Below are 22,626 nucleotides of genomic sequence, written 5' to 3'. Positions count from 1 at the left end.
AACAAAGGGTGCCGGAGAAGTGATAATAAAGCGGAGATTAGGGATGCTTAGAGAGTTGATGTCTGAATTGAAACTGCAAATAAAAGCAGTGTTTGTGCCTTCTGAAAGAAACAAGGCAGATGCGCTAACACGGATAAAAAAACAGTGGTTAATTGAGAAAGAGGAGGCGCCGATATGCTGTCTTGGAATTGGAGAAATTAAAGAGTTGCATGACATGCATCACATGGGAGTGGAGAGAACATTATATTTGGTGAGGCAAGTGGATCCGAATGTAAAACGGGAAGAAATTCAGATGATAGTAAAGAACTGTGTTCGGTGTCAATCGATCGATCCTGCCCCAAATATACATAATCCTGGGGAAATTGGAGTTTTAACGAACTGGACGAGACTAGCTATTGACATAGCACACTACCAAGGGGGAGCGTACTTATCAATAATTGATTGTGGGCCAAGTAGACTGGCGATATGGAAGGAACTGCGAGTGGAAGCCGCATCTGCAGTTGCAACTGAATTAGAAAAGGTGATGCTTGAACGAGGTCTAGTAAGGGAGGTGATAATGGACAATGGCACTGTTTTTCGCTCAGAAATCTTTCAGACGATGCTAAAAAAATGGAAGATTAAAAGTTATTACAGGGCAGCCTACAGACCTGGAGGAAATGGCATTGTGGAGCGACATCATCGGACCGTGAAAGCAATAGCTGAGAGAGGAAGAATATCGCCTGAAGAGGCCACATTTTGGTACAACATGTCCCCTAAGGTCGGGCAAAGAGATGACACAGTACCACATAGAGCAATCTTTAATTACGAATGGAGGCATCCGAGAGACATGTCACCGGAAATTAATGATCAAGGACCAGCCAGAATCCAAATAGGAGAAGAAGTTTGGCTGAAACCGCCCAATGCCCGATGCACAACGCAGTGGGGAAGAGGAGTGATAACAGGAGTGCAATCCCCACACAATTTAAGGGTCAATGGAATGCCACGACATATTTTAGATTTAAGGCGTGTGGTCCATTTAGGTGATGAGGATGGTGGTACTGAGCCAGGGAGTGATGAAGATGAACCGGTGCCGATGCAGAGACCGCAAAGAGAACGCAATGCGCCGATCTGGACACAGGATTATGGGATGTGAATGATCTTTAATGATCATGGGGGCGTGTAGTAAAAAAAAAAAAAAAAAAAATCGTGCAAACCTTTTACCACTGGCAACGCCCGCTTCAGAGAGTGAAAGAAGAAAGAAGAAGAGAATGTCCACTGCGTCTATTTATAGACTAGAGATCATGGGAAGAGTATGCAAATAACTTTGGACGGTTTTGTCCTATAAAAAGCCTGTATTTGGGAGAGAGGGTGTCTTTTTTGTTTGGCAGAAGCAATTGCTGTCAGAAGTGCATTGGACTGCAGGATTGAAGAGTGAAGATTGAGTTGTGGGGTCATTGTATTTAACCAATTTAAATGTAAAATGGCGATGGAAACAAAACTTAGTAACTTGGCGCCACTGAATGGTACAAATTACAATACTTGGAAGGTTCAATGTAAAATGGCTTTAATTAAGGATGGTTTATGGAACATTGTTAATGAAACGGAAATCGTTCCCAATAAACGAACAGATTCTGCATCGCACATAAAATATTTATCAAGAAGGGACCGTGCATTAGCGACGATTGTGCTATCGGTGGAAACCTCACTTTTATATTTACTTGGAGACCCTACCGATCCCGCAGTAGTGTGGAAGAAATTGGCTAATCAGTTTCAAAAGAAGATGTGAACGAACAAGTTAGCATTGAGGAGAAAATTATATTCTCTTACATTAAAAGACGGCGATTCCGTACATGAACACATTAAAACTATGCTGGAAATATTTGATGAATTAGCAGTCACTGGCGATTCAATTGATGAGGAGGATAGAGTTGTTCATCTTCTGGCTACTCTCATAGACTCTTATAATATGTTGGCAACAGCACTCGAAGCAAGCCAGGACGTTCCTAAATGGGTGTTAGTCACTGAATGATTGCTGCATAGACGTTTTGGCCACCTTGGAGAAAATAGTTTACAAAAACTAGTAAAGAACCAGCTCGTAACTGGCCTTGACTATGATGCAACCAAGGAAATAAACTTTAGTGAACCTTGCGTGGATGGAAAACATCATCCTTCCTCATTTCCAAAATCTGGTGGAAAGCGAGCCACTCAACTCCTAGGAATCGTGCATAGCGATGTTTGTGGAAGGATAGAGGAAAAATCGCTTGGTGGCGCGGAATATTTCATAACATTTGTGGTGTTTCTCACTGAGAACGCAAACGCCGAGTTTGTTTTAAGACTTTAATCAGCCGAGAGCCGACCGCAAGTATCTACACGCTGTCTCCTGTTTTGCACCGCCCGTTTTTCCGGTGTTCCCCCTGTTATCGTCCCCTGTGTACCTACGTACATTACATCTCCCCCCCCCCAAAAAAACGAAAGGTCCATTTATCATGGAAAAAGGTCAGGGTATACTGCCGTTGTTACCCTTTTGTGGTCAAGGATTATTCTGCCTCAGTATGTGACCATTGAAATCCCCCCCTTTCTTTTTTTTTTTTTTTTAAAGTTAAGAAAAAATAAAAGGTAATTGTTCAATCTTTAGTCAATCCGGACTAAAACGATTCGGTGGTCTTATTGTACGGCCCGATCGTCGTGGCAGGGCTAGTGGGGTATGCTCACTCACTTCTCTATCTGGCTGCTCATAATCGGGCGAATTCTCATGTGTCAATGGAGTCTGTGGATGTGTGTTATTTTCTGTTGCCATATCTGGAGGCATGTTTAGTTCCGTGAAAATGCGTTCTGGATTGTTTTCACTTGGGGATTGAGGTGCTGGCTCGGTGATACAACGGCGAGACCTGTTATGATCGTGATGACGACGGACCAACCGGCCATCCTGCAATCTGATTAGAAAGGATAAAGGAGATACTCTTTCCAGAATGTGAACAGCCAACCACATGGATCCGGAACCAAAGTTCTGTGCAAATACTGCTTGGTCTTCATCAAATGAACGCATCTGGGCAGATTTGTCATGGTGAAACTTTTGACATTCTTGGTTGTTATATACAACACTTGAGGTGGCGGGCTTCATACGATCCAGATTGGTGCGTAATCTTCGCTTCATCAACAACTCTGCCAGGGTAGATCCCGTTGTGGTGTGAGGTGGTGTCCGGTATGTCAGCAGAAAACGGGATATCTTTGTTTCCAGAGTTCCTCCCGACATTTTTTTAATAACGTTTTTAACCAGTCCAACTGAGCGTTCGGCTAGACCATTTGATGCCTGATGATGTGGACTGACAAATTTGTGTCTGATACCATTCCGTTTCATGAACTCTGCAAATTCTGAACTGGTGAAGCATGGGCCATTATCACTGACAACAATGTGCGGGAGACCATGAGTAGCAAAACAGCGCCTCAACCTTTCAATTGTAGTGGCTGAAGTAGCTGCACTTGTGGTATAGACATCAACCCATTTTGAGTGTGCATCCGTAATGACAAGCAGATATTGGCCATTGTAATCAGCATAATCAACGTAAACCCGCTGCCAAGGCTCATCTGGCCATTCCCAGGGGTGTAGTGGTGCCTTAGCAGGTAGGATTCTGGAGCACTGACAAGGGTAACAGTTGTTCACCTTTTTTTCGATGTAAGCATCTATCCCAGGCCACCATACATAGGTCCGGGTGAGGGCCTTCATCTTAACTATGCCAGGGTGGCATTGGTGAAGCTCGTCCAACACTCTCTGCCTGAGATGGTGGGGAATTACTACTTGTTAACCCCACAGCAGGCACCCCCTTTCAACACTTAGTTCGTTTTTACGAGCGTGAAATGGTAAATACGGAGCATCATGTGGGAGATTGCACCCTCCATGTTGTGTGGCTTGAACAACCTTAGAGAGGATGGGGTCTTTGCGTGTATGAGCACAAATGTCAGTCGAGTCAACGGTGGAATTGTCCAGGTGATCCATGAAATGTATAATGCAGCCTGGTGTTGGGACATCTAACGCTTCCTGCAGGGGGAGACGACTCATTGCGTCGGCAGTGACGATGTGTGAACCAGGCCTATATTCTATCGTATAATCGTAAGCACTCATCAACAGTAACCAACGTATTATTCTTGGTGGCAGGGTGTCCAATGTTGGCTTTGTTGGGCTAAAGAGGCTGATAAGTGGCTTATGATCCATAATGATACGGAATGCACGTCCAAATAAGTAGTGATGAAACTTTTTAATCCCAAAGACAATACTCAGTCCCTCCTTGTCCAACTGACTATAATTTTTCTCAGCCGGTGACATTGTTCTCGAAGCAAAAGCAACAGGTTTCTCTGAACCGTCGGCAAAGATGTGCGACAAAACAGCTCCGACACCATATTGACTGGCGTCACAGGTCAGTACCAGTTCCTTCTTCAGGTCATAGTGAACCAGGACATTTGTGGTCTGCAATGCATTTTTAGCTCGCTGAAAAGCTGTTAATTGGGGGGTGCCCCACGTCCAAGAGACACCTTTCTGCAGTAGATAATAGAGGGGGCCCAACTTATCTGCGACGTTGGGGACGTACCTAGCGTAGAACTGGAATAAGCCCAAGAAAGCCTTAAGTTCGGTCACATTGCATGGGGCTGGTGCATCCCGGATTGCACGGATCTTTTCTGCTGTAGGGTGAAGGCCTTCGGAGTCAATCCAATGACCTAAGTAGGTTACGAAGGGTGCCATGAACTTGCATTTGTCCAGACGATCGCGGAGACCAGATTCTGAGAGTTTCCCTAACACTCGGTCAAGGGTGCTTAAGTGTTCCGCGTCTGATGATCCTGTAATTAGTATGTCGTCCTGATAGCATACGACATGTTCATTTGCCAACAAATTGTCGATACAGCGTTGATAGATACCAGGAGCTGATTTTACTCCAAAACTGAGGCGGTTGAACCTGTAGAGACCCCGTGGTGTATTGATTGTAAGGTACTGCTTTGAGTTTTCCTCTAACGGAACCTGCAGGAACGCTGATCTCAAGTCAAGCTTGGTGAATTTCTTTCCCTGCACCAATTTTGCATACAAATCATCAATCCTGGGGATAGGGTACTGGTCGAGATTTGAACATTTGTTTATTGTAGTTTTATTATCTCCACACAACCGTATTGTTTGGTCAGTTTTGACAACTGCTACTATAGTGGCAGCCCATTCTGAGTATTGTACTGGTTCGATAATACCCAGAGACTCTAGTCGGTCCAGCTCCTTGTCAACCTTTTCAAGCAATGCAAAGGGCACGTGTCGAGCCTTGCAGAATATGGGCTTTGTTTTCGGGTCAACACTAAGTTTTGCTGTGAAGCCCTTCAGTGTGCCCAATTCATCCTTGAAAACATCGGGGTATTTTGCAATAATGTCTTCAACTGCAGGTGTAGCATTTACTGCTTTCAGCTGATGGATGCGTTTCCAGCTGAGTTGCACTACTCGTAACCAGTTTCTACCAAGAAGTGCAGGGCCAGAACCAGGAACAATCACTAATGGCAGACGAAACTGTGGGCCATCATAGTCTACCGACACTCGACACATACCACACGGCATGATACTTTCTCCCGTGTAGGCTGCTAGTTTCTGTGACATAGGCTTAAGTACCGGCTTATCAGGTTCACACCATAGTTTTTCAAATGCATTGCGGCTGATCAATGAAACAGCAGCTCCGGTGTCGATCTCCATCTCGACATTGCGACCATTTATGCCCACCAACACCATCAGGGAATCGGTTTTGCTATTTGCTGGCAGGTTAAACAGCCTATGCACCGAGGCGCAGTCGCTGCCTGTGTTACATGATAAGGGCTGTCCCCTTTTCATGTAAGTATAAAAATGGACAGTTTAGTTAAAATGAAAATGAAATAGCATAGGCGAAATTCGAACCTCGTAATCTAGGTTTAGAAATAGATTACGTGTGAGAATTTAAAAATGTAAAACAAACATTTGTTTAGAATATAGATAAATATTTCAAGGAAAGAATGTGAACTCTCAAGTTTGTTATGAAATTTTAAATTGAAAGAATGCAGCTTATAAGATAATGTTTTTAACATATTGGATAAATAGGTTACTGAGAAATAGGAAAAGTTTTGGACACGTATGTCCAGAGCACGTGAAAGAAGGCACATGTTTTAACATGTGTATGACGTCACGGAAAATAGAAAGTTCTAGGAATAGAGAAAAATCTTTAGAGTTAGTCAGTCAGTGAAGAAACTCGGAGAGAGTCAGTCGTCTAGGGAGCGAGACGTCACTTCAAGAAAAAAATGTGAAACTTTGAATTCTTGGTGATGGAAACACAGTCGTGTGACGAAATAAACCATCAAGTGTTTTTTGTAAAGCTCGTCTTGTCTTATGATTCTTACAAAAAGGTAAAGTCCAATTGTATTATATATTTGTGTTATAAAATGTCTTTTCATACACATCTCGACTTCTCATATCCACAATGAGAATCAACATCATCATGTCTACACAATGTCCGAACTGTCTGAACACTATCCCTTCACTCCAAGAGTTTCTTCTTCTACACAAGAAAAGAATGAACATTTAATATATAAGAATCTATCCTAACATGAACAACATCCCTCTCTATCTTACAACATCTATCTCTCTTTGAGTACATCAACATCCCTCTTAATAAATCTCTCTCACTAAGAAAAAGAATCACTTATAATAAGACTCTTCTAAGACTGTGCGTATAATAAGACTCTCTCAATGAAACCCCTATATAACAAACAGTAATTTTGTGCCGTAAATGACCAGACCACCCAGCAAGGGTGGGTTAAAAAAAAAAAAAGAACTTCGGTTACCACAGAAAAAAAAAATTAAAAACACAACGTTTTAAAAGGGTCCAACATAATTTAAAAAAAAAATAAATAAATAAATAATACCATGGAAAAATTTTTTTTACACGATCACAGAATGCGAAAAAGAAAAAGAAACACGTTTTAGAAGGGTCCAAGGTAATTAAAAAAAAATAAATAATACCACGGAAAAAAAGAAATTACACGATCACAGAAGTGCGAACAAAAAAAAGAACAAAAAAAAATTGAACACACACGCACACAGAGAACAAAAGATACAAGGAATATTAAAAAGAAAAAGAAGAAAAGACCGATATGCCGTAAAAGAAATCCATAGTAATGAATGGAAATATAGTAAACAAGTCACCATGCGTAATTCATTGATAAATGAATTGGTTTGATAAAACACACACACACACACACACACACACATACACGCAAATGCAGAGATTTGGGGTCACCCATTATTGTTTTGAAATTTGTATGGAGTGTCAAGTAGAAATTTGTGTCAAAATGAAATCGTTTGGACGAATTGTTGAATTTAATCTGTCAATCAAAGAGGAATTTTTCAAAAGTCGCATGTAGTCTCTGAAACAGGGTGTAAATTCAGTTTAGAAATGCATTTTTGTGTTCATAGTTGAACTTTTCGGGGGGGGTTGTGCCTTTCATTTGAATTGTTTTTGAAAAAAGGGACAATTGTTTTGGACAGACTTTGTGAATTGTTGTTTGTTACAGATAATTTTTTTTGTTCAAAAAAAGTTATAACTGTTGCAAAATGTTTAAATGTATTAAGGTATTTTTTAAAAATGTTTTTATGATGTTGAACAAATATTGTAAATTGTCTTATGTTATTGATTTTCACAGCAAGAATTCAAAGTCAGCAGTAAATATACATTAGATTTAAACAGTATAGGTGAAAATAAAACTAGTTAAGACGTATGGTTGGCTTACAGATTCAGTTAGAATTTTAGAAGGGGGACAAGAATTAAAATTACGTAAACGGGTATTTGGAGAGTTTTTAGATGTGATAAGCCGTAAGAAAGATGTTTTTTTTAGCAATTGGTTTTTGTTGTTTTTTTTTAGAGATCCTAAAAATTTTTCTCCAAGAAAAGTGACTTGGTAGGGATTGATAAGCACAAGATGTGCCCCTATACGAAATATTTGGAAACTTGGTTAATTAAGTGCTTAAAATAAGCTGGTTGCACGTAACGACTCCAAGCAAAGTAGTAAGTAAGAATTGGCTTAATTAATAAACAGGCGTTGGAAAGAATACGAAAATTCTTAAGGGGACCAGTAAACCGATGAGAGGTAGTCCCGAGGCAATCACATATAGCATAATGAAGTAAGAGACAAGCAAAAATATGCCGTAGATTACGTAAGAAAGATATAACCTTGTATTTTTTAGAGACGCATGAATGTGGGATATATCTGCTGGATCTTGGAAGCTCTGGTGAGAGAAAAGGAAAATCACAAAACAATCGGGCTATTAGATAGAATTTAGGCGCAATTAAGGTGTTGGGCGCGAAAAGTGTTAATTAGTTAGGGGTGATATTTCTAAATCCTCGTCGAAGTTTCAAGAATCCAAGCAAGGAAATCCGAGTGAATCAGTATGAGAGAAAAAAAGGTATATCTTAAACTTCTGAAGCCAACCACAAAGATTTAAGTATATGAGCTTTGGTATGTCCCGTATAAGATAGTTATTGAATAAAAAAAAAAACAAAGCCATACTTGATAAGACTAACGATGCGGAAAGAGAGACCAAAACACTTTTGGGACGAAGGAAGTCGTCCATTTCGAGAAAGGTGAAAACTTCTAGTCTGCGGCATATGTGTGGCTGGAAAATAGCTGATGTGAATCATAGGTAAAGACCCTACACCCAAAAAGTTAATGCCACGAAGATCAGAAAGGTTCTGACCTTATAAAAAAATAAATAATTGTGAAGTCGGCCGTGAAGGGCTGACTGAAAGAGATTTTTTTTGTTTTTTTAGCCTGATCTTTCTAGCCGTGTGGTTGTGTAGATGTAAAAATAAAAAAATGTACTAAATTTAAAAATGCATACTTTTTTTGTGAAATATGGAAGGGAGGGATGTTACATGATAAGGGCTGTCCCTTTTTCATGTAAGTATAAAAATGGACAGTTTAGTTAAAATGAAAATGAAATAGCATAGGCGAAATTCGAACCTCGTAATCTAGGTTTAGAAATACATTACGTGTGAGAATTTAAAAATATAAAACAAACATTTGTTTAGAATATAGATAAATATTTCAAGGAAAGAATGTGAACTCTCAAGTTTGTTATGAAATTTTAAATTGAAAGAATGCAGCTTATAAGATAATGTTTTTAACATATTGGATAAATAGGTTACTGAGAAATAGGAAAAGTTTTGGACACGTATGTCCAGAGCACGTGAAAGAAGGCACATGTTTTAACATGTGTATGACGTCACGGAAAATAGAAAGTTCTAGGAATAGAGAAAAATCTTTAGAGTTAGTCAGTCAGTGAAGAAACTCGTAGAGAGTCAGTCGTCTAGGGAGCGAGCCGTCACTTCAAGAAAAAAATGTGAAACTTTGAATTCTTGGTGATGGAAACACGGCCGTGTGACGAAATAAACCATCAAGTGTTTTTTGTAAAGCTCGTCTTGTGTTATGATTCTTACAAAAAGGTAAAGTCTAATTGTATTATATATTTGTGTTATAAAATGTCTTTTCATACACATCTCGACTTCTCATATCCACAATGAGAATCAACATCATCATGTCTACACAATGTCCGAACTGTCTGAACACTATCCCTTCACTCCAAGAGTTTCTTCTCTTACACATCTAAGGAAAGAATGAACATTTAATATATAAGAATAATAATATGAACAATCTCTCTAAGTCTCTTATACAAGAACTTCTCTCTCTCGGAGTCTTACAACAAAAATCTCTCTCTCTCTGAGGCCTTTCAACATTCCTCTTAAACACATCTCTCACTAAGATACAGCATCCACTTCTAATAAGACTCTAAGACTCTCTTAATGAAAAACCAATATGCAACACCTGTATCTTCGTCTACTGGTTCTTCACTGGTGACCTTGTGGGTTTTACGATTTCCAGCTCTGTCGTTGTACTTCCGGGTCAAACAGGCTGGCGAAATGTGACCGGTTTTGTGACAAAAATTACACGTAGCCTCTTTGAAACGACAAGAATCGGGGTAATGTTTTCCGTTACATCGGAAACATGGTCTTTGTTTTTGTCTCCGTAGTGGAGTAGGCCGTTCAACCTGGTTGATTTTCGTCTGTACTGTAACATCGGATGTTGAACAGGCTGCCATGTCACTAACATTCCTGTCTGCACTTTCCATGGCAAGAGCTATCTGTCGGGCATAAGGAAATGTTAGTTTCCTCTCGGAAAGCAGTCGCCGACGGATTCGGTCATCCATCAATCCAACGACGAGCAAATCTCTCAACATCTCTTCTATCGTATTTCCAAACTCACAAAATTTTGTAATTTTTTTTTAAATGAGCAATAAAATCCGAAATGGACTGACCTGGTTGTTGGCGGCACATGTAAAAGTTGAATCGCTCAACAATTACGGACGGTGTTGGGTTGCAGTGCTCTTTTAACGAGAGCGAGAGTTCCTCATAACTTTTGTCTCTTAAGCTGTGCGGCGTAATGAGATCCTTCAGCAGAGAAAATGTTTCGCCACCACACAAAAAAAAGAAGGACGGCCTTTTTCTTTCCTGGATCTTGAATTCCGTTAGCCTCGAAATAATACTCCAATCTTTCGGAGCATGTGTCCCAATCACCTCCACTCGGTGACAATTCGTCGATTTTACCATAAGACGTCATGATTTTAAAATGCGTATGTGCAGGTAGAAATATGTCGCTATTTAATTTCTATTAAACGCGATTTTTTTTCGGAGAAAAAGTTTAAATAACTTTCCCCTTTATGAGAAATGATCTCATCCTCGTCGCCATGTGGTGTTTCTCACTGAGAACGCAAACACCGAGTTTGTTTTAAGACTTTATTCAGCCGAGAGCCGACCGCAAGTATCTACATGCTGTCTCCTGTTTTGCACCGCCCGTTTTTCCGGTGTTTCCCCTGTTTTCATTCCCTGTGTACCTACGTACATTACAACATTTATTGATGATAAATCAAGATTTGGTTAGATATACGTGCTCAAGCACAAGAGAAATGCCTTTAAAATGTTCCTGAAATGGAAAACCATGGTGGAGAAATTAACTGGGCATAATATAAAAACCCTACGCACCGACAATTGTGAAGAATATACTTCAAGAGAATTTGAAAATTATTTGAAAAGGGAGGGTATTCGACATGAATATACTGTTCCCAAAACTCCAGAGCAAAATGGAGTAGCCGAAAGAATGAATCGAACATTAGTGGAAACACTGCGAGCAATATATATATATTATTCCTTAATTGGAATTTTTTTATTTTGAGATGAGCATTTTATGTTAATTTTATTTTTATTTCGGACTATTAGTCTCATCTTTATTAGTTGCTTTTTTTTATCTTTTTATTGGTTCACAACGTTTCGGCCAACTTCCTCTGGCCTTCGTCAGGTGGTAACCGCGACGGATAGGAACTTCGAATCTCCTAACTGCATTCTCAGTCATCACTGCCATCCGTAGTTGTTGACGTCTCACCACATTTTTGACCAATTGATCGCCCTTCGGGGCCCGTGGCGCAGTTGATAGAGACGTTGAATCTCTACGGTTCCAGATGAACATTGTCTGAAGATAGCGGTTTCAACCCCACCCAAAGCGTGCCAGAGGTAATTGGTCAAAAATGTGGTGAGACGACAACAACTACGGATGGCAGTGATGGCTGAGAATGCAGTTAGGAGATTCGAAGTTCCTATCCGTCGCGGTTACCACCTGACGAAAGCCAGAGGAAGTTGGCCGAAACGTTGTGAACCAATAAAAAGATAAAAAAAAAACAAAACAACAACTAATAAAGATGAGACTAATAGTCCGAAATAAAAATAAAATTAACTGCGAGCAATGTTATCAGATTCGAAGCTGTCTGAGAAATTTTGGGCAGAGGCCTTATCTACGGCTTCATATATTCGAAACCGGAGCCCAACAACTGCTGTACAGCGTATGACGCCATATGAAGTAGTGATGGGTCGCAAACCTAATGTGAAACATTTACGCATTTTTGGATAGAATGCTTTTGTCCACGCCCAAAGGATGAAAGATTTAAAATGGATTCCAAAGCAAAGAAATGCATATTTCTTGGCTATGGTATTGACGTAAAGGGGTACAGACTCTATGATACCAGAAAATCTAGAGTATTCCATAGTAGAGATGTCATATTCAATGAAATAGGTTCAATAGCTGAACAGGAGGAAAAGGAAATAGCAAACCCATCTCCAGTAGAAATTAAATATCAAGACAGCTATGATGATGATGATGATGATGATGATGATGATGATGATGATGATGACGACGACGACGACGACGACGACGACGACAATTTGCAGGAGGTGGAAGGACCTAGTGAAAACACACAGGGATCAGCACCTCAAAGACCATCAAGAATAAAGAAAACTCCAGATAGATATGGTGAATGGGTTTACATAGCTCATAGTTTAAATGACCCATTGACGATGAGAGAAGCACTTTCCAGTCCTGAGAAAAATGAATGGATGAAAGCAATAGAAAATGAAATTTCCTTCTTACATACTAATAAAGTGTGGGATCTTACGGAATTTCCCAGTGGACGAAAAGCTATTGGTAGCAAGTGGGTATTTAAACGGAAGTATGATGCTGACGGAAATATGGAGCATTATAAAGCTCGACTAGTAGCTCAAGGTTTTCTTCAGAAGCAAGGAATTGATTATGACGAGACCTTTTGCCCAGTCGTCAGATTCGAATCTGTGCGAACTGTTATTGCGTTAGCAGTACAGCATGACATGAAGCTACATCAATTGGACATAACCACTGCATTCCTAAATGGTCAACTTAAGGAAGAAATCTATATGAAGCAACCTGAGGGTTTTAAAGTTGAAGGAAGAGAACATCTTGTCTGTAAACTGAAGCGAAGCATCTATGGATTCCAGATGGAAAATTCAAAACCTGTATCAACTCCAACTGATGCTGGGGCAAAATTAATGAAGGCAACTGAAATAAGTAAGCTGGTCACAAAGAATTATATCAATTAGCAGTTGGAAGTCTGCTGTATCTGTCAACAAGGACACGACCTGATATTGCCTATGCTGTCGGAAGGTGCTTTATTAAGAACTTCAATTAGACCAACACTTATCTACGCATTAGCGACGATTGTGTTATCGGTGGAAACTTCACTTTTATATTTACTTGGAGACCCTACCGATCCCGCAGTAGTGTGAAAGAAATTGGCTAATCAGTTTCAAAAGAAGATGTGGATGAACAAGTTAGCATTGAGGAGAAAATTATATTCTCTTACATTAAAAGACGGCGATTCCGTACATGAACACATTAAAACTATGCTGGAAATATTTGATGAATTAGCAGTCACTGGCGATTCAATTGATGAGGAGGATAGAGTTGTTCATCTTCTGGCTACTCTCCCAGACTCTTATAGTATGTTGGCAACAGCACTCGAAGCAAGCCAGGACGTTCCTAAATGGGTGTTAGTCACTGAATGATTGCTGCATGAGAAAACCAAGATTAAAGAAAGGGAACTAAATGATATCGAATTGAAAGTCATGGCGTCTAAACACCACGTCAACAAACGGTGGCCAAAGTGTTATCACTGTGGGAATAACGGGCACATTAAACGTGACTGTCACTTACTTAATACTAACGGCAATTTCAAGTCGAACCCTCGGAAAAAGAAAGTTTTTTTTTTCACTAAGAAAACACAGGGTGAATCAAGTGACTCTAGTGATTGCGTTGTTGGACTCCTCACACATCATGCGTTATTATCCAAGGATAAAAGGAGCAACTGGATTGTTGACTCCGGAGCAACATGTCACGTGTGTCATGATGTTGAGAAATTCATAAATTTCAGAAAATTGTTATTTTTTACTATGGAGTATGAAGATTGAAGCAAGCAAGGTATGTACACTTGTCTAACCGTTTGATTATTTTTCTTCAATAATATGTATTTATCGTAAAGAACACAGGAGTCAGTAAAGTGGTATGAGAGGAACGTATTCGTAGAATACGGTTAAACATGGTATGAATGTCTCCATTTAGTCTCTGAAACCAGAGGTATTCATAGGACTGGTTGATTCCACTTAGTTCTCAAATAGGGGTGATTTGTACCCCACAATACTTGCTTTCTCATGTCGAAAATTGGAATTAAAACAGTGTGACAGTTGCTATCTGTCGTTTGCGGTGGGCTTGTTGTCACTCTTTCTTCCATACGAAATTTAAAAGCTGAATACATTTTTTATGTTGCACACATGGCGGAAAAAGTATATTTAGACAGCGAAGAAGGTTTAAAGTTTGTAACACATAAATGAAATGACGTGTGTCATCACGGCGAAATTCGTAAATAATTTTTGGCGTTCAAAAATACGTTGAAACAAGATGAGAAAAATTGCTATTTATTTTGTTAGTATTTTTATTGGAGTAAAATAACAGTTATTATTTCTGTTCGCTAATCATGTGCCTATATGTCTCTGACTTGGGAAACCGGTTCCCGTTACCCGGAAGTGACGTCGTTGACCGAAGTGACGTTATGAAATAGTTCATAATTCTAGATAATACATCTCTAACACTCCCCTCCGTCCAAAGATTTTTGTTCGTAAAAGGTATTAATTCTCCTTTGGTTTAGGATCGATCATTAGTGGATCGGTGACCTTTCTTTTCCGAACCGACGTCGTTGTCTGGGTGTAGTTTGGGGATGTTCGCGATCAAATGTCTCGAAATTAGCGTCGATCGGTTCTTCCTCCAACAGTGGTTTATCGCTAGTGTCATCTGTGCGACATCCTTGTTGATTTTGGTGACGTTTATGGGTATGTTTCGGTTCTTGTACGATATATACCATATCACCGACTCTTTTAATATTTACCCACATCCCAGAATGAGTTGGTATTTTTTAACTTTTGAAGAAAACTCTCTCTCCTGACATAAAACGTTTACTGGGTACACAAGTGGTCATTGCAGTCGATCAACAGGCAAAAATTATTGCTCACACAAATTCTCCCAACTGATTTTACCGCTTATCAAACGTCAAATGATTTCTCCCTCCTTTCCCACCGACAAGTAACCTGTTTTTATAAGGCACGCGCACGTGATCTTGCGAAACTTCGTTCACTACAAAACGTCACGGGCGCTATGATGGACTCTTTCTTTCTTTTTCGACGCGGGGGACTCACAGGACAGACAGACACGAGGACGTTTGTACGGTAAGCCATTTTCCCCACAGTAGACTTGACTGTTTTGGCAAGAGTTTGTCAAAACGGATCTCACATTGCGTGCAAACATAGTGACCGCCGGAGAGGCCGCTGTTGGGTTATTAGGATAAGGTGTAATCCTATACACGTGTAGCAATTGTTATAGGGCTTCATCTGTTACGGTGTCTTGAGCCTTCTCGAGTTCTTTTTTTTGAGAGTGGTCACAAAACGTTTTCAAAACAGTTCATGTAGGAAATTTATTGTTGTCCTACTTGTCGATCTTTTCACCTTAATACTTCAGGCCACTTGGCGTAGTTATCGACTAGGATTAAGTAATAGTGGTCGCCGAACAGAACTGCAAAGTCGATATCAGTTCTAGACCACGGTTGGTCAGTCTTCAACCAGGGTTTGAATATAATGGCCGGTACTTTTGAAGCGAGGACGCAAACTGTGCAAAGTCTTTCATCTCCATGATGTCTTTGTTCATGTTAGACCATTAGACGTAACCTCTCATTAAGCTCTTCATTCGGGTTTTTTCCAGTGTGTCCTGAGTGAAAATCCTGTAAATTTGTTTCTGGATTTGTTTTGGATTCAACACTTTTTCGCCAAATAGTAAGACCTCGTTGCAAAGTCAGAATACTTCAAGAATATTGTGGTTCTTCATGGCGATCTTGTTTTTGATGTTGCAGATAAAGTCGTCCTTATCTGCTTCTCTTTTAATTTTAGATAGGGATACCAGAAGCTCTAATCGTGTTGCCTATCATTGTTTTTATTTCGCAGTCAGTACGAAGAGCAGTAATGATGGACTCCTCAAAAGATTCCCTTTCCATAGGTATCAGTCTAGAAAGGCTATAAGTATGGCTACTATGTTTTGACGACGGAGGAGGGTCGGGAGATAGAGAAACCCATTTGAGACAAGGTTGCTCCGATCGCATAATCGGAGGCATCCGTGTATAACCTGTATCCTTTGTTAGTGTCCGGGTATGCCAGCATCACCATCTCTGCAAGCTTCGATTTCAATCGATTAAAAGCAGACTGACACGCATCGTCCCAACAGAAACGTGCATGCTTCCTAGTTAACCGAATTAACGGTTCGGCGATTACAGAAAAATCCTTGATAAATCGCCTGTAATAGGATGTCATGCCTATAAAGGATCTAACCTGCTTCACAGTGGTTGGGGTCGCATTTGCCTGAATTGCTTTAACCTTGTCCCCCTCCGGCTGGATACCTTTCTCACTTACTCGGAATCCCAGATATTGCACTTCCTTGCCGAAAAACTCGCACTTCGCCGCCTTTAACCTTAAATTATGCCTACGTAAACTACCTAACACCTTTTCTATATGCCTAACATTGGGAAGACATACTACCGGACGCACTTCATTCAATTAGATCATTACTTTGTACTGCCACTAATATGACTCCCCATGATAGACTATTTAAATATAGTCGTAAATCTGCTTCCGGAATTTCAATTCCTTCTTGGGTTAAACCAGGCCCAATATATATTAGAAACCACACTAAAACAAGTAAACATGACCCTCCTGTAACGCCTGCCACCCTAATAGATGTCAACCCCCACTACGCTTATGTTCAACTACCTTCTGGTACTGAAACCACTGTCAACGTTCGAGACTTAGCTCCAAACTCATCAAATGAAGAAAACTCTAATAATAATCCTACTACTTCAGAGACTTTATTTGAACCTTCTACTAACGAAAACATTGGTCATGAGGAAGACAAAAATCAATCGTCTGATCTTGAAGAAAATCAGATTTCACAAAAAATAATACTGAAAATCAGCATTCCTGCCAATCTGTGCGGAGGTCGTCCCGAGTTCGACAATTCCCTAGTAAATATAATTTAAGTTAATGTTTTTTCGTCCTTGTCCCCACAAAGTACAGCGTAAAGTTTTTTCTTATTTCTTTTTCCTTTGCTACAAGTAAAAAAAAGTTCAAACTACAGAACGCTTTTGTGGTTAAATACAATGACCCCACAACTCAATCTTCACTCTTCAATCCTGCAGTCCAATGCACTTCTGACAGCAATTGCTTCTGCCAAACAAAAAAGACACCCTCTCTCCCAATACAGGCTTTTTATAGGACAAAACCGTCCAAAGTTATTTGCATACTCTTCCCATGATCTCTAGTCTATAAATAGACGCAGTGGCCATTCTCTTCTTTCTTCTTCTTTCACTCTCTGAAGCGGGCGTTGCCAGTGGTAAAAGGTTTGCACGATTTTTTTTTTTTTTACTACACGCCCCCATGATCATTAAAGATCATTCACATCTCATAATCCCGTGTCCAGATCGGCGCATTGCGTTCTCTTTGCGGTCTCTGCATCGGCACCGGTTCATCTTCATCACTCCCTGGCTCAGTACCACCATCCTCATCACCTAAATGGACCACACGCCTTAAATCTAAAACATGTCGTGGCATTCCATTGACACTTGAGTTGTTTGGGGATTGCACTCCTGTTATCACTCCTCTTCCCCACTGCGTTGTGCATCGGGCATTAGGCGGTTTCAGCCAAACTTCTTCTCCTATTTGGATTCTGGCTGGTCCTTGATCATTAATCTCCGGTGACATGTCTCTCGGATGCCTCCATTCGTAATTAAAGATTGCTCTATGTGGTACTGTGTCATCTCTTTGCCCGACCTTAGGGGACATGTTGTACCAAAATGTGGCCTCTTCAGGCGATATTCTTCCTCTCTCAGCTATTGCTTTCACGGTCCGATGATGTCGCTCCACAATGCCATTTCCTCCAGGTCTGTAGGCTGCCCTGTAATAACTTTTAATCTTCCATTTTTTTAGCATCGTCTGAAAGATTTCTGAGCGAAAAACAGTGCCATTGTCCATTATCACCTCCCTTACTAGACCTCGTTCAAGCATCACCTTTTCTAATTCAGTTGCAACTGCAGATGCGACTTCCACTCGCAGTTCCTTCCATATCGCCAGTCTACTTGGCCCACAATCAATTATTGATAAGTACGCTCACCCTCGGTAGTGTGCTATGTCAATAGCTAGTCTCTTCCAGCTCGTTAAAACTCCAATTTCCCCAGGATTATGTATATTTGGGGCAGGATCGATCTATTGACACCGAACACAGTTCTTTACTATCATCTGAATTTCTTCCCGTTTTACATTCGGATCCACTTGCCTCACCAAATATAATGTTCTCTCCACTCCCATGTGATGCATGTCATGCAACTCTTTAATTTCTCCAATTCCAAGACAGCATATCGGCGCCTCCTCTTTCTCAATTAACCACTGTTTTTTTATCCGTGTTAGCGCATCTGCCTTGTTTCTTTCAGAAGGCACAAACACTGCTTTTATTTGCAGTTTCAATTCAGACATCAACTCTCTAAGCATCCCTAATCTCCGCTTTATTATCACTTCTCCGGCACCCTTTGTTTGTATTCTGCCACTCTCCTCCACAGTAGAGTTCACCCAACTGAGTACAGTGGCTGAATCAGTTCTTATTTCAATATTTGTCAGTCTCGATTTGATAGCTAAATTGACACCCTTTAGAACAGCATCTAATTCAGCTATGTTAATGTGATTAAAGTCATCACTTTTCCTCAGCCAAGTTGCATCTTCCGCCACCACACCGCCAATCTCGACAACCACGCCAGTTGCAACATTGCTTGCATCACACCACACGACTCCTGTGCTCACTTCAGGTATGTGCCAAGCGCCATTAACAGGGTCTTCTTTTTTCACCTCAGCTAGAACCTCCTGCATCACTTTCATGGTTTTGCAATCAACTTTTTCTTCCCAATCCATTCCATTTGCTCTTCTTTTCACATAACTGCATGCTAATCGCAGCCATCCAGCAATTGGATAGTGCCCCAATAATTTACCACAGATCGAAAATAGCTCCCGCCTACTAATTTCTCCTCCCATCTCTGGGATCTCGTTGCCTCTCCTGAACATTAGTGCACCCGTCTTATTTTTCAGAAGCTTAAGGCCCAGTGCCGCTCCTCCGTCCAGGGATTCCGGAGATTTTGCTGCTAACCCAAACCCCTTCAAATGTTCCACAACTTCCTGTGTCGATATTTTCGTTACGTCTACCATTATATCATCAATGTATGAATCAGTGGCCTCTTTCGTCCTACTTTCTTTCTTTAATACGTAAAGAGACAAATAGGGTTTACTTACGACTCAATCCAAACTGTTTTCGTATTTAAGTCAGAACTTACTTGAATGTTTCTTTTTATTTCTTTAAGGGTCCTAGCGTAAGCTGTTTTGAATAGTCGCTGACAAGTTCTGTTGGCGTAAAATTCAAATTTTCTCGCCGTCAAAGTTGTTTTTTTAGTTCCTTATGTAAGTTTGAATCCTCGTTCGCCAGTGTTGTGGTGTTAGTTTTTGAATAATTGACAAGGTAAAACACAGTACCACTTAAATAAATATGTATTAACGAAAATACATGAAAAAAGTAAATTGAGCAATAGCTTTGCTCAACTGCTGAACTTGTAGGTGACAACCATAATCTCCCTGGTAAACCGGTCCTTCTTACCCGGATGTGACGTCATGGACGGAAGTGACGTCATGGAATAGTTTATTATTCCAGGCAGTAGGGGTATAACACTATAACTTCAGTTCTGGGCATAACAATATTTAATGTTTCGTTTGCTCACAAAATGTGGTGCCATTGTGGAGCTCTGTATCATACATTAGTGGGAAAGCTGATGGATATGAAACCCTTATCTGCCACAATTTTCAAATGGACGGGTGGTATGATATAAGTAGGTTCTCACAATGGTAATCGTCTCAATAATTTAATCAAATTAAAGTAATTTTTAAGCTTTCTTTGCTAATGCGATTATATTATATGTTGTTCTTTCCTTGCAACGTTTTGATACTCTTCTTTCTGAATAACAGGAAACAGAAGGATAATAACAATGTTTGCATTTGACATGTATTTTATTACACTTAATCATATTTCCTTATCTATCAGTTGCTCCTGGCTATCCTAATAGGATCACAAGCTACCCTATTTACATGGACTATTACTATACATTTTAAGAAATAACTAGTTTACTATATTCTAAATAAATATTGTAATGTTAAAATTTTTTTTTATTATTTATTAATTTTGTAGTTTGCTCGTGCTGTTAAGATTATGACAAAAACTGCCACCATTTTAAACTTATCTATACTCCTATAAATTTGTTTTTTTTGTGCATTGATATTCATATTAAAACCCTTTTTTCATTTATTTTAAAAAGAAAATACAACGTTGTTTTAACGTCCATGTCTCATAAGATTTTGTGATTTCTGTTTTCAGGCACTGCTGGACGTTTTTGCTTGTACCATTTTCTGGGTGTTCAAAATGCAGTTGCTTTCTCAATTCCTAGCGTACTGCCTTCTTCACTTAATCGTGCCTAGTCTTGTATTCTGATTGGGCTAGTTTGCTGCATTCGCTTATTATGTAGCTTATCGTTTCGTCACTTTGTCCATAGAGTCTACATTTGTCAAGAAGAATTAAAATAGTTATTACTTTCTTTAATGTTTTCTTCGGTTACAAAGATAATTTATTCTGTTTGTTTTTCATTATCGATGTTTCTTATAAACTATTTAAACAATTCTATTATATATGATTATAGTACTCTATTTAAACAATTATTCTATTTGTTATTAAATGTTTTCCCATTTATACAAGATGTTCTTGGTAAGTACCATTATCGTTGCAGTTCTTTGCTAAAATACCCGCAGCAGATCAAACTTTGGCTGTCTTACTTGCAGTGCAGAAAAAAAGCGACGAGTACTTGACAGTCAAAATCCTGAAGAACAGGCATCTGCAAACGACCATAGCAGACAAAGGATGATTCAAAGACGTGCTAATGAAGCAGGAGAGCGACGTGCAGCCAGACTTGACGAGGTGTGATTGCGGATACAGCAATCCCGTAATGCCTCTACAGATCGGCTTCGTTCTTAATGGAATGAACGTGAGAGGCTGAGACATGGTGAAAGACGTCAACGAGAAAATGCAGATCAGCGTCCAACACGAACCCATGCTCAACAATCCCAGAATTGGGAAAGCCTTGCATTCTACTACAACCCTGATGATGATTATAGTTTGAGTCACCATGTTCACATCGCTATGACTGAAGTGTGTCCCTATAGCAAGGCTCTGAAATTTAAGGGAGAAACTAAAGGATTGTGTTGTGCTAACAGAAAAATTAAACTACTTCAACTTGAATATATATATATATATATATATATGTGTGTGTGTGTGTGTGTGTTTGTGTTTGTGTGTGTGAATGACAGGTGAATTTATATATATATATATATATATATATATATATATATATATATATATAAATTCACCTGTCATTCCTTTTTAAAAAGATAGAATCACCCGATCCTCGAAGATAAGATTCAAGCAAGGACGATCGGACGGTCCACATAGTTTTGTCGATAGACAGATAAATAGATAGATAGATAGATAGACAGATAGATAGACAGATAGATAGATAGATAAATTAAAAACAAACAGAACAAAAACTGTAATACCTTCATATTAATGTTTTTTTTCTAATAATTCTGATTTATTCTTTTCAATTAACATCTTTTGTTTTGTTTTTCCAGAAATATGTTCATTCGGATTTTATTTTGACAAGAAGAGTAAGAATTGTATACCTTGCGATATTGGTTTTTATCAAAGTGATAACGGCCAAAGTTTCTGTAAACCCTGTCCCTTGGGAAAAACTACATACGCAAAAGAATCCAATTCTTCTTCCCTCTGCCATTGTAAGTATACGTTTCTTTTATAGCCTTGATGGATCGTTAAGATTCTACGGTCCGTATTAGGGAATTGTAGTAAATACTGCATAAAAGATTCGTTTTATTTTAATTATTGAAATTTCTAAGGATATTAAAAAATTCATGTTTACTTATAATATTAGTTAACTATTCATTCAAGTCCTTCTTAAAAAAAAATAGTTGAATTAAGAGACTGTTAAAACTCCCTATAAACAATTTAAAAGGGAAAGCATGAGGAATGTATTGGTCTATTCAAAATTAATACAATTTACTTGCGTCACTATTTAAAAAAAATAGATTGGTTGGTTGGTTGGTTGTTTTTGTTTTACAGCATATCAACTCTTTTCAGGTTATTTAATGCCGAATCCAATTATTTTGAAAAAAAATTTTTTAATAGAATATATATATATATTTTTTTCAAGCTGGTTTCTATTCAACCCATAGTTTGGCCCCTAACAGGTACTATCACTCTGCGTCAGAGTTGACCTGGGAGCAATGGCAATTAAAGGGTGGCTGAGCACTCCCCAGAGCCAGCAAGCTGGAGCCTCACCATCGGATATAGTTTAAGGTCATATCCACGACAATAAAAAGTAGATAAAAATCTGTTAAAACTACTTATAAACAATTAAAAAAAAATGACTTGCTAGCGAAAGCACGGAGAATGCATTGTTCTGTACTTTTTATTATCTGGAGACTAAGCTTCAAATTCGAATGTAGCGTT

The 22,626-nt window shown here is 39.4% G+C and overlaps 1 protein-coding gene across 1 annotated transcript in view; it reads left to right on the top strand.

The window, feature by feature from the left end:
* Nucleotides 1-13,193: 13,193 nt before the first annotated feature.
* Nucleotides 13,194-22,626, top strand: part of LOC145266650 (sushi, von Willebrand factor type A, EGF and pentraxin domain-containing protein 1-like) — a 31,589-nt gene continuing 22,156 nt past the window's right edge. Inside the window, exons 1-2 of the mRNA XM_080122576.1 lie at nucleotides 13,194-13,377; nucleotides 21,732-21,893. Of these exons, the coding sequence (XP_079978702.1) occupies nucleotides 13,194-13,377; nucleotides 21,732-21,893 (346 nt within the window). The remainder of the gene's footprint in view (nucleotides 13,378-21,731; nucleotides 21,894-22,626) is intronic.

This window comes from Euprymna scolopes, chromosome 41 (genome assembly GCF_053919585.1).
Source record: "Euprymna scolopes isolate OS-2025 chromosome 41, ASM5391958v1, whole genome shotgun sequence".
Classification (NCBI taxonomy): Eukaryota; Metazoa; Mollusca; class Cephalopoda; order Sepiida; family Sepiolidae; genus Euprymna; species Euprymna scolopes.
This window is presented reverse-complemented; position numbering and strand designations above follow the sequence as displayed.